We start from the raw sequence: 14,510 nt of genomic DNA on the forward strand, positions 1-14,510 counted from the left end.
TTTTGTGTGTGTGCCCCCCTGCCGCCACTTGGGGAGTAGATTTTTTTTATCTATCCATTTACATTATATGTATGACTTATGTTATACCATCCATCAAATGCTATGAAAACATTAAACACTCACATAGGATGGGGTATGACTATTTTCAGATATATTTATCATATCAATTAAAATACAAGTTGTTTTTAACATAGAAATTTAGTGGAAACTAATAATTTTCCTTAAGAAAATATAACCATTTTGAAGTACAAAATTTATGTGAAATGTTTAACTTCACAGTAAAATATTCAGTGTTTAAGTTTCTTAGCTAAACTTGAAAAATCAGCATCTGAAAGTTCAGCTTCTTCTTTTACCTTTTCTATAATCAATCTTGTTTTATTTTTGAGTTCTTTTATTTCTTGAACTGTTCTTTTAAGATTGGCCACTTCATTTTCATCAGATTTCTTCTTCTTTTTAAGGCTTCGACTCTTTATCTCTTTTTCATAAAGCATTCTTCACAGTTAGTATTACTGATTTTGTAATGTCCACATTCAGTTGTTTCCCACAATTAAGTAACCTATCTAATGATTGTGCTGCATTGTAAATACTTCTTTCTGCAGCAATTATATCTTCTTCTAAGTTTTCAACTAAAACTTCTTTGTTAACAGCAAAGCCTCTTTCAACTGCAGTATTTTCATGAAACATGAATACGAGCTTCTGCATGAACTTTATGAAGTCATGGTTTGCACTTTGCAGTAAATTCATCACAAAGTGGTCAAGTTTTTCCTCTGTAGGACTGAATTATTTCAGTTGTTTTCCAGAGTATTCACAAAATTTAAAGTATTTTCTCTTCACTAAGTCAGCTGTTGATGGAGTCATTCTTTTTGATAAAACGTTTCCAATGCAACTGTCACTCAAGAATTTCTCAGAATGGAGCTCTGCATAACTTTGGGTGATAAACACGAGCCACCTTTGACTATCTTTAATTTCACAGGACTCTTCTCAGCAATTTTTAGATACAGACTTTGCAAAATACTTGTGCACTCATTTCTGAAAATACAAAATCAATAATCTAGAAACAGTGTACCTGGTCATCTCACACAGACGTTCCTGTACACGGAATCACATTTAAACATAGTATCAATTTTGTCATCAGTAATTACTTTTTTTCATTGTAATCAGAACAAAAATAATTTTATAAACATATATTCGGCTTAATGAAAAATTAATGTACGAGGGTTGCCCAGAAAGCAATGCACAACTTTTTTTTTTCTCAGCCAAAAACAATGCTACGAATGCCAAACATCAGGTATTTGAAGGCTTCTGAGTGAGTGCACTAAGTTTCTGTCACTTCCGACAGATAGCATAGCTGCAGGACAATTTCAAAATGGCATCTGTAGGTGATGTACGTTGCAAGCAACATGCCGTCATTGAATTTCTTACTGCAGAGAAAGAAACTGTGGGGAATATTCACAAACACTTGTGCAAAACCTATGGAGCATCTGCTGTCGACAGAAGTACAGTTAGTCGCTGGGCATGGAGGGTGAGGTCATCAGAAGGCAGTTCGGAAGAGCTCCACAGTTGTCACACCTGACATGTTGCAGTGAACTGATGTCATTCGTGAGGACAGACACATTACAACTCGGCAGTTGGCACTGCACCTGTCCATCGGCAAAGGAAGTTCACACTGTGAAACACTAGCTCCGCCACCAGGATAAGGATTGGTACCGACAAGGCATACATGCACTTGTTTCATGCTGGAAGAAGGCCACAGAACGGGATGCAGATTTTGTGGAAAAATAGGGTGTGTAGATAAAACACCTTTATTTAGTGTGTGTAATTCTCATTATGTTCATTAAATAATTTTTTAAGGAAAATTTTTTTAAAATAAACTTTCACTTCCTACTCCAGCCCCTTAAGGGTTCAATTTCCAAAAACGCTGAAACACATATTTTTTAATTACTGGTCAAGAAACCAAATACCAATTTTCTTAGTTGTAGCTTCAAAACTGCTTTAAGAGTCACATATTATCAAAAAAACCTTCCATCCCCTTAGGGGTGGAATTTCAAAAAGCAGCTTACTTGCTTCACTAATATTTTATTATTAGGTTACCAAAATTTTACCATCACAAAACTTCACTCAAATACGGGTTCCACTATTAGAATTTTAACAGTTAGTTCGCCATTAACAGTGAAGCTAACAACTGCAATTACATTTTCTGATGGATTTCAACTTTTGAAATTTCTTCATAGCTGTAGAGTATTTACCTTGCTACCATTGTCTTCTCTCTTTCATTTGAGCACTTTTCGCATGTGCAACAAGATGAGAGATCACGCCAAAAAATTTAACTTCTGTTGGAAACCTTTCTTAAATGGATGGAACTGCAGTTCTGTGTAGCACTTTTAAGTGCATACAAGTCTTCTTTATTTCATTAACATGAATCATTAATTTTTGGTCATCAGCTCATAAACTCTTAAGACAAAGAGACTTTTTTTTAAGACTGTACAATGGGTGCTAATGCTGCCACTTATACAGATTCTTATAGTACTAGTTTTACTCTATGACTCATAATAAGATGCTCATATGATGTTTCAGCTAGAAAAAATATTTTTCCAGGTAGTCTACTTTTCTCTTAATTTCTGCATGCCTACTCTTGAGCATTCTGCTCTCCTAATTGCTGCATGTCAACTCTTGAGCTACACTAACACCTTGACACCGGGGGGGTGCCCACAGAGAGAAGCTAGTGGGGGTATCTGCTTATAGCAAGAATCCGTTTAGCTTACAAGTACAGGAAAAGATATGTAACCACAGGGCCCAGAATTTTATAACCTAAAATACCTGGAAAATTATCACTAAAATGATCTAAAAATATCAATAAAATGACATAAAAATAATATAAACCAAGTCAAGTGAATTATGAGTAACTTTTTGAAATAAAGTTGGGCAAATGTTTTGTGAAATGATTTGACTAAAAGTATGAGAATATTTGATGCCTCTCAAGTCCTGTCCGTGATTTTGAGTGTTATTCATAGTAAAATGTTGCTCTATCATACATTATTTCTTTCTTTTAGACAAACTGTGTTACAATACATTTGACTGATATTTCTTTTTTCCCCAGAAAGCATGATCTTACTGTCACCTATTTATCTTCCCAGCACCCACTGTTCTCAAAACATCCTGAATTTAATACTTGTTTTGAAGAAAGCCATTTTAGTAATCAAGTATCATACCAATACAGCTTTTTTTGTACAAAATAGCTAGGCCTTGTACAGATGAACTTTCTGATACTTCCTTTACATAGCTAGCAGTAGCTCAGAATGGAATACTTCAATTTTCTCTCAAATCACTAGTTAAGCCTTTTCTTTCTTACCTTGATTACGTTCAAGCAAATAAATTTGTTTTTGCAATACACTCACACTGATCAATTTGATACCACATTTGTCAATTTCCCAATCTTTGTTTGGTTTTGAAAACTGTGTAATTTATAGGAAGCCTTGTCTTAGCTCCTATCAAACATTTGACCAAAAAATGAACTAGAGTACAGTAATGAAAAACTTGGAACTGAAATTAGAAAATGGAAAATCTAATATCACTAATTTTTTTTTAAGGAATCTCATTCTTTGGAGATGTAAGAAATTTGTCGTACAACCATTTATTGCAGTGTTTGACATTCAGCATGCAGAGGTTCTGAAAAGTGAGGGAAAGACAATGACAATTAAGAGATGAACCATCAACTTATTTACAACATGTAAGAAAATGTACTTAAGCAACACTGTTGCATTTTTACTATACACACCTGTATTGTTCGTTCTTACCAACATTTAAAGAATGTGCTGTTTTTATAGGTGGACACTGAACACAAATGGGGAAAAAAAAGAGAGAGAGAAGTAAATTCTTAAAAATGTACAGTTGTATGTCTATTACCCTATAAGTGGTATGAGTCGGAAGGTGACATTTCCGTATAAATTGATTTGTGGGAAATGTTATCCACAAAACATTTTTAATGACAGGAAAACAATTGAAAGAATAGGCATTACAAGAGGACCGACAGAAAAAACATAAGTGTTGGGAGAACACAAACTCTGAGAACGGAAAAGCATGCTTGATTATAATTACACTGTTAGCTTTTTTGTTTGTAACATTAGCTAGCTATTAAAAATGCACTGTAGAAACTAACAGAAAAATGATGATCATATAATGCCTACAAAATTCCAAAATCACAGGTATGGCAAAAATGTTTTGCCCCTACTGGCATGAGAGCCTTCGGGCACTCCTGCTTAACACATTTACATTTAAATGTAAAAAGCTGACTTAATTAACCCTTTCACATTTCAAATTTATAGAAGGGGCTTGGAAATGAAAGCTTTCTGACTTCAAAGGAATGTAGATCTAGATCTCTGCCTTTCATGGGCATGGCTCTACCATAAAGCAATTTGAAGGGACCATGGGGGTACACTCAAAAGTTTCAATATGCAGGTACCTCTCTCTTACTATTCCTGGAACTCAGTTCTATTTCTCTACCAAAGACAACTTAGAACTGGAAGGAACACTGGCTTTTGTTTCACATTCAAACTTCCTTTCCATTCAGGAGACAACATTCAAGTCTCTTGATAAATGAACTGAAGAATGGGAGTTATTTTTCTTGTAAAATATTTGGTGCTGTGGCAAGTATAAAATTTTATTTTATTTATAAGATATACATTATAAACAAATGGCAGCTAATGCAATAAAAACTGAGGATGAACACAGATCACAAGAACCAGAAACACTGAGAAGCATTAATTGAGAGCTGTGGATCTGAGTCTCCATATAGATGATTCTATTTTACTCCATTACTAATTTCAGTTTCATATTCTCTTCGTATTATGTACAGTGTTTGTTACTCTCAAACATATATAGTAAGGGTGTTTTACGCATCTAACCCCTTTGCACTCTTGTTTGCCAGGGAACTCCTGGTTACAGAGCCAGTGACTTTCTGTACATAACTGTCACACAGTAACTGCTTTTTGTGCAGGTAGTAAATGAGCAATTTATTGTTACTGAAACATTTTTGAAAACCTTTCAAGAACAAATTTATTTCAGTAACTGCAAGACAAAATATGGTTGGTAAATTGGTCTTTTAGACTGTTTACATAATACAAACATTGAGAATCAAAGCAAGCAACTAGATGTAATTTGTTTTTAATTGTAATCCATATAAGTTGCATATAAAACAAATCACCAAAAAAGGAACTCTTTTAATCAAGTCTGATTTTTCATCAAGTTGTGCCATTAATTTTTTTCTGGTTGATTTGATTTAGAATCACCCCATTAGTTATCTGGTCTATCCATTTAATCTTCAATGTTCTTCTGTAGCACCATATTTGAGAACTTCTATTCTCTTCTTGACCGTACTGTTTAACATTCATGTTTCACTTTTGTACAAGGCTATGTGCCAGAACAAGTACAACCAGCAAAGTAGTTGTATCAATTAAAAATTTTAGAAGCTAACCTGCTTCTATTTTTCAGAACTGTCTTTTTGTTGCTGTCAATTTGCAATTCATAAACTCTCTAACTTTGCCATCATCACTTATTTTTACCATAATTAGAAAAACTCATCTACTACTTGCAGTGTCATTTTGTAATCTAAATACCACAGCATTACTTAATTTGACTGCATCTCTTAATCCTGTTTTACTTTACTTTGTTGTTATTTAACTTGTAGTCTCTGTTCAAGGCACTACTCATTCCTGTCAACAGATCTTTTAAGTATTTGCTGTTTGTTTTTTATTACTTCTTCTTGAACTTTAAGTCCTTTCAAAACTGTTCCTTGGTTTCCTTTATAGGCTGCTCTACCTACAAACTGAACAGCACAGGAGACAGGCTGCAACCCTGTCTCATTAACTTCTCAGGTACCAACTCCCTTTCAAGTCCTTCAACTGTTTGAAACTACAGTCTGGTTTCTGTACACGTTGTAGACAACCTTTCTGTCTGTATTTCATCTCTGATACAGTCAGCATTTCATTGAGTTTATTCCAGTCAGTATTGTCGACAGTTTCCTTTAAATCTACAAATGCTATAAATGTAGGTTTGCCTCTTTTCAATCTAAGTTGTTGGATCAGCATTGCCTAGCATGATTCTACATTTCTCTGGGATGCAAAATGATCTTTCCCAAGACCAGTATTTATCAGTCTTTTGTAAATAATTAATGTAAATATTTTGCAATTAAGACTCATAAAAATGACAGTTCTCTAATGTTCACATCTGTTAGTCTCTGCCTTCTATGGAATAAATCACATTCCCACATCTCATCTTTATCTACTTCCTCTTCCTTTGCAATAATATTGATTTCCATTCCATTTCCTGTGTATAACTGATATATACATTCCTTCCATCTTTCAGCCTACTGTACATTGCTTAGTACTAGCTTGTCATCTCAGCTCTTAATTTTTCACGCAGCTACTTCTTTTCTCTAATATTTCTTTAGATTTACTATACGTTGTATCTATCTTTCTCATAGTAATGAACACTTAAACAGCTATGAGAGATATAACGCAAGAAGAATTTGACAGAGCACAGGAAGAACCAAGTTGGAACAAGACCCTTGGAGTAGAGGAAATTCTCTTGGAATTATTGAGATCCTTTGGAGAGCCGGACATGGCAAAACTATTCCACCTGGAGTGCAAAATATATGAACATGAAAAATACCCTTGAAATCCAAGAAGAATGTACCGTAATAATTCCATTTCCAAAAAAGACAGGTGCTGACTGGTGGGAATACTACTGAACCATTAGCTTCATAAGTCATGGTTGCAAACTACAGCACAAATTATATACAGATGGATGGAAAGACATTGGGGATGGTCATTTTGGGATCCGGAGATATGTAGAAACATGCAACGAAATACTGACCCCTATATCCTACATAGGAAGACAGCCCGAAGAAAGCCAAACTTACATTTATAGCACTTGTAGATTTAGAGAAAGCTTTTGACAGTGTTGACTGAAATAAACTGTTTGAAATTCTGAAGGTAACAGGTATAAAATACATGGACTGAAAGGTTATTTACAACTTGCACAGAGACCAAACTTCAGCAGTGACAGTTGAAGGATATGAAGGGATGCAGTGGTTGAGAAGGGAGTGAGGCAGTACTGTGGCATATCCACAATGTTATCCTGTCTGTGCTTTCAGCAAAAAGTAAAGGAAGCCAAGGAGAAATTTGGAAAGGGAATTAAAGTTAGAAGAGAAGAAATAACAACTTTGAGATTTACTAATGACATTGTTATTCTATTAGAGACAGCAAAGGACTTCAAATCACAGTTGAACAGAATGGATCGTGCCCTGAAAAGGGGTTGTAAGATGAATATCAACAGAAGTAAAACTATGGTAATGGAATGTAGCTGAATTTTAAGTTGACTCTGAGGGAATTACATTAGAAAATGCGGCACAAAATGTAGCAGATGAGTTTTATTTTGGCAGTGAAATAACCAACATGACCAAATTAGACAGGATATAAAACACAGACTGGATGTAACAAGAAAAGAATTTCTGAAAAAGGTGAGTCTATTAACATCTAATAGGAATTTAAGTAGTGTGAAGCCTTTCCTCGTGTGTACACTTGTATAGAAATGAAATGTGGACAATAAACTGTTCAGGCAAGACATTATAGAATTTTATGAAATACGATGTTACAAAATAATGCTGAAGGTTAGAAGAGTAGATTGAATATCTAATGAGAAAATACTGAATACAACCAGATGCAAAATAAATTTGAGGTAAAACTTCACTAGAAGATGTGATTGGTTGATTGGACACACCCTGAAGTATCAAAAATTTGTCAATTTGGTAGTGAAGATAGTTTTTTTTTTTTTTGGGGAGGGGGGGGGCGGGGGCATGTAGTAAAAAACGTAAAAATGTAGAGGGAGACTAAGATACTATAGTAAGTAGGTTCAAATAGATGTAAGTTGCAGTAGTTATTCAGACATGAAAAGGCCTGCATAGGATACGTTAGTGAGGAGAGCTGCATCAAACCAGTCTTTAAACTGGAGACCACAACTACAACACAGATTCACACTCTTTTTCTAGGCATTATTACTCTGAAGTTTTGCACTTCCTGTCTCTATTATTTTTATCCTGGTTCCACCTCCTTAATTTCCTATGTTTTTACACTTTGTTGTTTTTAATCTGCATTTTTAATCAGTTGTCAAGTCTCTGAAGTGTACACTGCACAAAAAATTCTGGGAGTCCTGGTACTGATGGCTCCAGTTAGGCACGCATCAATGTATCGGATTCTCTGTACATGGAGTGCATAGGGGCTTGAAGATAGCATTAACGAAATGCTGAAACTTGCAGTGCAAATGAAATAATAATTTCTGAAAAACATATGCCTGTCATTAATATCTCTTGTGTGTGACAGGCCACTGTCCTGTATCCACGATAGATCAACAGAAAAGACAATTGTTGCTAGAAATTCTAAATTAGTAGTTGCTCCAAGGAAAACGCCGATAAAATTATGGAAAAAGTTTTCACTCAGAAGCTTTTCTGAACATTCTATATACTATTCCAATAGGGATTACAATGACCACACTGAATCTATTACAGTCGCCAGGTGTTATTCTACTCACTCTCTATTTATAAAGGAAATGGAAAAGTTCCATAACATTCTTCTGGATTGCAGACCATCTCATATTATAAAATGATGAATCAACATTTCGACCACAACCACAAGTGGTGTTTATCAGAATACTTCTACAATTCAGAGCAATTTTATGGAAACTGACTCCATCCTCAAATGTCTACGAACAGACAAAAGTAAGAGGAATTCTTTCATCTAGAATACAGTTAAGCACACACTCTCTACGCAGAAAACTTGCAAATGTAGAATATTTGCTTCAGGACTAATGCAAAAACTATTGTCAAAAAATATATATAATTTTCTCTTCAGCTATCTGTTTTACTTACTGCAAGAGAGCACTTCTCAATTGTTATGTCTTCAGCTATCACCAGTCTCAAGCAGAAATAGGAAATATGGGAAATTGTGGCACAATACTTAGATCTGGATGGTAGATACACCAGGCAATAGCATTGAATACGATAAGAATGCAATGTTTGAAAACATTTAAACTTTCTCTTCTGGGAAGTTAGGAGGAAAGTACATTGTTGTGACATAACTGAGCCTTGGTCACATCGGCAAAATCATTATGAATGAAGTATTGATGTAAAAGTAATGAAACATATTTCAGAAGAATGTAATGAAAGAAAGGAATAAGAGAAGCTACGAATTGTATAAATGGAAAATACAGTGCAAAACAAGAAACAAGAAGAAGAAGAAGAAGAAGAAGAATGAAGGGGTGGGGAGCATCCAAAAATGACAGACTGTGATAGACTGAGAATAAAGGTCGATTGACACTGGACACCAATGGGACAGAGAGGAAGGTCACCTTCAGATAGGAAGGGCACCTTCAGGTGGACTGTGTTCACACTGGGATGAGTGTCAACAAATCATCACTTTGCTTAACCCAGTACTGTATGTTCAAAATAGGGTTATGAAATATATCTGAAATAGTACATTGAGAATGAATTTATACAAATTCAAAGGCATTCAAAACATATGAATGAAAATGTAGTTCAGCTCTGTAATGCCAAAAAACCTTGTTAGTATTTAAGTTGTATTGCAGAGGTAAGGAACGGAGTAGGCAGGAGGAGGAGAGAAAGCTGAAATTAAGATAATGTTTTTGACGAGTAGTCTTGAACTTAGCTGTCTATGACAGAGCCAGAAAACAACAAGATGGAAGTGAAAGTACAATAAATAATCAAAACTTAATGTTGCAGCATCCTCATCCCAAAAAGAGGTGTTGGAGGGAGGGAGGGTCAGCATGCCAAAGGGGTGGAATAAAAGGAGAAACTACTCTCCAGTTTGTTGTTGTTGACCAGTTTTAGAAATTAGGTCCAGTCTCTGATAAGTGACAAATACTGCACTGCAGCTGTACTCCACATTTTTGTAAGGATAAGCAACTGGGATTCCATTTGAAGTAGAAATGGTTGAGGGCCAGTTTGTTGGCAACTTGGGTGATTTTAGCATCTTTACAACAAAATAAATCTCATAAACATGCTTCTGTACATATACTTTTCTTTGGCCTTCGGTCAAGATGGGGAAATAACTGAACATTCAGTAATTAACCCCGGAGTGGGCAATCTATGTATAATGTATGCCAGCCATAAATAAAATTGTCTTGTACCATTCCATTGTTGTCTTATAATTGTGAGTCTGCACCTCCACCACCATTCTTGTTTTATCTAACACAGTGATAACGTGTGTTGGCATATGTCCAAGTGAACATCAGCAATATAAACTAAACAGCGAGCTAGGTGAGAATAAATGTAGGATCCACACAAGAAAATGCCCCAGATTCTGAGCTACCAGCACAATTCCACAATAAGGCAATTGTCTACAAGACAATTAGTAATTGAATAAGCATTTGGCTGGGATCTGAGGCAATCGCACCATTTAACGCTTCGAGTGGTTCATTACTGTGGGTTAACACTTGTACACAGCAACAGAGTGATAAAATCAAAGATTATTTTATTATTGTTTAATTAAACAGTGATTTAGCTCACATAATAATGTTTATTTTATTATTGTTTAATTAAACTAAGATTAAACTGTGATTTTGTTCATACATGTTTATTTTGGTACTATAATAACAGATATTCTTTACACATGTACAAAGTATGTCATGTGCCTGCTCGTGTTACGAAAACTGTCATGTCTGCTTTGAGGGCTAACAAATGAGACTATGAAGTAATCCACATTTTTCTACAGTAAGTCAACAGCAATCATGTATATTCTGAATTATTGCAGTGGGATAATTATTGCTAAGTATTTCAATGCTCTCTGATGATACAAAATGTAATAAATGAGTTGTTGGTCTGAGAGGACCTGAAGTTATAAAAGAGGCTAATAAACTGGCATCCCACTGAGACAATAAGATCAAATCAACACAGAACTTCTGTTGTTGTTGTTGTTGTTGTGGTCTTCAGTCCTGAGACTGGTTTGATGCAGCTCTCCATGCTACTCTATCCTGTGCAAGCTTTTTCATCTCCCAGTAACTACTGCAACCTACATCCTTCTGAATCTGCTTAGTGTATTCATCTCTTGGTCTCCCTCTACGATTTTTACCCTCCACGCTGCCCTCCAATACTAAATTGGTGATCCCTTGATGCCTCAGAACATGTCCTACCAACCGATCCCTTCTTCTGGTCAAGTTGTGCCACAAACTTCTCTTCTCCCCAATCCTATTCAATACTTCCTCATTAGTTATGTGATCTACCCATCTAATCTTCAGCATTCTTCTGTAGCACCACATTTCGAAAGCTTCTATTCTCTTCTTGTCCAAACTGTTTATCGTCCATGTTTCACTTCCATACATGGCTACACTCCATACGAATACTTTCAGAAATGACTTCCTGACACTTAAATCTATACTGGATGTTAACAAATTTCTCTTCTTCAGAAACGCTTTCCTTGCCATTGCCAGCCTACATTTTATATCCTCTCTACTTCGACCATCATCAGTTATTTTGCTCCCCAAATAGCAAAACTCCTTTACTACTTTAAGTGCCTCATTTCCTAATCTAATTCCCTCAGCATCACCCGACTTAATTAGACTACATTCCATTATCCTTGTTTTGCTTTTGTTGATGTTCATCTTATATCCTCCTTTCAAGACACTGTCCATTCCATTCAACTGCTCTTCCAAGTCCTTTGCTGTCTCTGACAGAATTACAATGTCATCGGCGAACCTCAAAGTTTTTATTTCTTCTCCATGAATTTTAATACCTACTCCGAATTTTTCTTTTGTTTCCTTTACTGCTTGCTCAATATACAAATTGAACAACATCGGGGAGAGGCTACAATCCTGTCTTACTCCCTTCCCAACCACTGCTTCCCTTTCATGTCCCTCGACTCTTATAACTGCCATCTGGTTTCTGTACAAATTGTAAATAGCCTTTCGCTCCCTGTATTTTACCCCTGCCACCTTTAGAATTTGAAAGAGAGTATTCCAGTCAACATTGTCAAAAGCTTTCTCTAAGTCTACAAATGCTAGAAACGTAGGTTTGCCTTTCCTTAATCTTTCTTCTAAGATAAGTCGTAAGGTCAGTATTGCCTCACGTGTTCCAGTGTTTCTACGGAATCCAAACTGATCTTCCCCGAGGTTGGCTTCTACTAGTTTTTCCATTCGTCTGTAAAGAATTCGTGTTAGTATTTTGCAGCTGTGACTTATTAAGCTGATAGTTCGGTAATTTTCACATCTGTCAACACCTGCTTTCTTTGGGATTGGAATTATTATATTCTTCTTGAAGTCTGAGGGTATTTCGCCTGTTTCATACATCTTGCTCACCAGATGGTAGAGTTTTGTCAGGACTGGCTCTCCCACGGCCGTCAGTAGTTCCAATGGAATATTGTCTGCTCCGGGGGCCTTGTTTCGACTCAGGTCTTTCAGTGCTCTGTCAAACTCTTCACGCAGTATCATATCTCCCATTTCATCTTCATCTACATCCTCTTCCATTTCCATAATATTGTCCTCAAGTACATCGCCCTTGTATAGACCCTCTATATACTCCTTCCACCTTTCTGCTTTCCCTTCTTTGCTTAGAACTGGGTTTCCATCTGAGCTCTTGATATTCATACAAGTCGTTCTCTTATCTCCAAAGGTCTCTTTAATTTTCCTGTAGGCGGTATCTATCTTACCCCTAGTGAGATAGGCCTCTACATCCTTACATTTGTCCTCTAGCCATCCCTGCTTAGCCATTTTGCACTTCCTGTCGATCTCATTTTTGAGACGTTTGTATTCCTTTTTGCCTGTTTCACTTACTGCATTTTTATATTTTCTCCTTTCATCAATTAAATTCAATATTTCTTCTGTTACCCAAGGATTTCTACTAGCCCTCGTCTTTTTACCTACTTGGTCCTCTGCTGCCTTCACTACTTCATCCCTCAAAGCTACCCATTCTTCTTCTACTGTATTTATTTCCCCCATTCCTGTCAATTGCTCCCTTATGCTCTCCCTGAATCTCTGTACAACCTCTGGTTCTTTTAGTTTATCCAGGTCCCATCTCATTAAGTTCCCACCTTTTTGCAGTTTCTTCAGTTTTAATCTACAGGTCATAACCAATAGATTGGGGTCAGAGTCCACATCTGCCCCTGGAAATGTCTTACAATTTAAAACCTGGTTCCTAAATCTCTGTCTTACCATTATATAATCTATCTGATACCTTTTAGTATCTCCAGGGTTCTTCCATGTATACAACCTTCTTTCATGATTCTTAAACCAAGTGTTAGTTATGATTATGTTGTGCTCTGTGCAAAATTCTACCAGGCGGCTTCCTCTTTCATTTCTGTCCCCCAATCCATATTCACCTACTATGTTTCCTTCTCTCCCTTTTCCTACACTCGAATTCCAGTCACCCATGACTATTAAATTTTCGTCTCCCTTCACAATCTGAATAATTTCTTTTATTTCATCATACATTTCTTCAATTTCGTCGTCATCTGCAGAGCTAGTTGGCATATAAACTTGTACTACTGTAGTAGGCGTGGGCTTCGTATCTATCTTGGCCACAATAATGCGTTCACTATGCTGTTTGTAGTAGCTTACCCGCATTCCTATTTTCCTATTCATTATTAAACCTACTCCTGCATTACCCCTATTTGATTTTGTGTTTATAACCCTGTAGTCACCTGACCAGAAGTCTTGTTCCTCCTGCCACCGAACTTCACTAATTCCCACTATATCTAACTTCAACCTATCCATTTCCCTTTTTAAATTTTCTAACCTACCTGCCCGATTAAGGGATCTGACATTCCACGCTCCGATCCGTAGAACGCCAGTTTTCTTTCTCCTGATAACGACATCCTCTTGAGTAGTCCCCGCCCGGAGATCCGAATGGGGGACTATTTTACCTCCGGAATATTTTACCCAAGAGGACGCCATCATCATGTAATCATACAGTAAAGCTGCATGCCCTCGGGAAAAATTACGGCTGTAGTTTCCCCTTGCTTTCAGCCGTTCGCAGTACCAGCACAGCAAGGCCGTTTTGGTTATTGTTACAAGGCCAGATCAGTCAATCATCCAGACTGTTGCCCTTGCAACTACTGAAAAGGCTGCTGCCCCTCTTCAGGAACCACACGTTTTTCTGGCCTCTCAACAGATACCCCTCCGTTGTGGTTGCACCTACGGTACGGCTATCTGTATCGCTGAGGCACGCAAGCCTCCCCACCAACGGCAAGGTCCATGGTTCATGGGGGGGAAGAACTTCTAGGTTGCTTAATAGCGTTCACAAGAGAAGCAAGAAAATTAATTGCAAGTAACTCCCACTTTAAAGTTGATACTTACACCTCCTTTGAGTGTATGGTGCATTTCAGCATTATATTGTTTCAATGTTTGTGACACTTCCTCAAAATATTCCTTCATCTCTGGCGAAGATTTTTCGGTGACAGCACTGTTGCATCTGCAACAAAATTTTTGTAACAATTTCAATAATATATGCC

General features: G+C 36.6%; 1 protein-coding gene across 4 annotated transcripts in view; it reads right to left on the bottom strand.

Moving 5' to 3' along the window:
• LOC126483972 (centromere protein I-like) overlaps positions 1-14,510 on the bottom strand; it is a 393,190-nt gene that overhangs the window by 60,966 nt on the left and 317,714 nt on the right. For all 4 annotated transcript variants that reach the window (XM_050107290.1, XM_050107282.1, XM_050107275.1 and 1 more), the window contains exon 15: positions 14,356-14,470. In XM_050107290.1, the coding sequence (XP_049963247.1) occupies positions 14,356-14,470 (115 nt within the window). The remainder of the gene's footprint in view (positions 1-14,355; positions 14,471-14,510) is intronic.

This window comes from Schistocerca serialis, chromosome 1 (genome assembly GCF_023864345.2).
Source record: "Schistocerca serialis cubense isolate TAMUIC-IGC-003099 chromosome 1, iqSchSeri2.2, whole genome shotgun sequence".
Lineage (NCBI taxonomy): Eukaryota > Metazoa > Arthropoda > Insecta > Orthoptera > Acrididae > Schistocerca > Schistocerca serialis.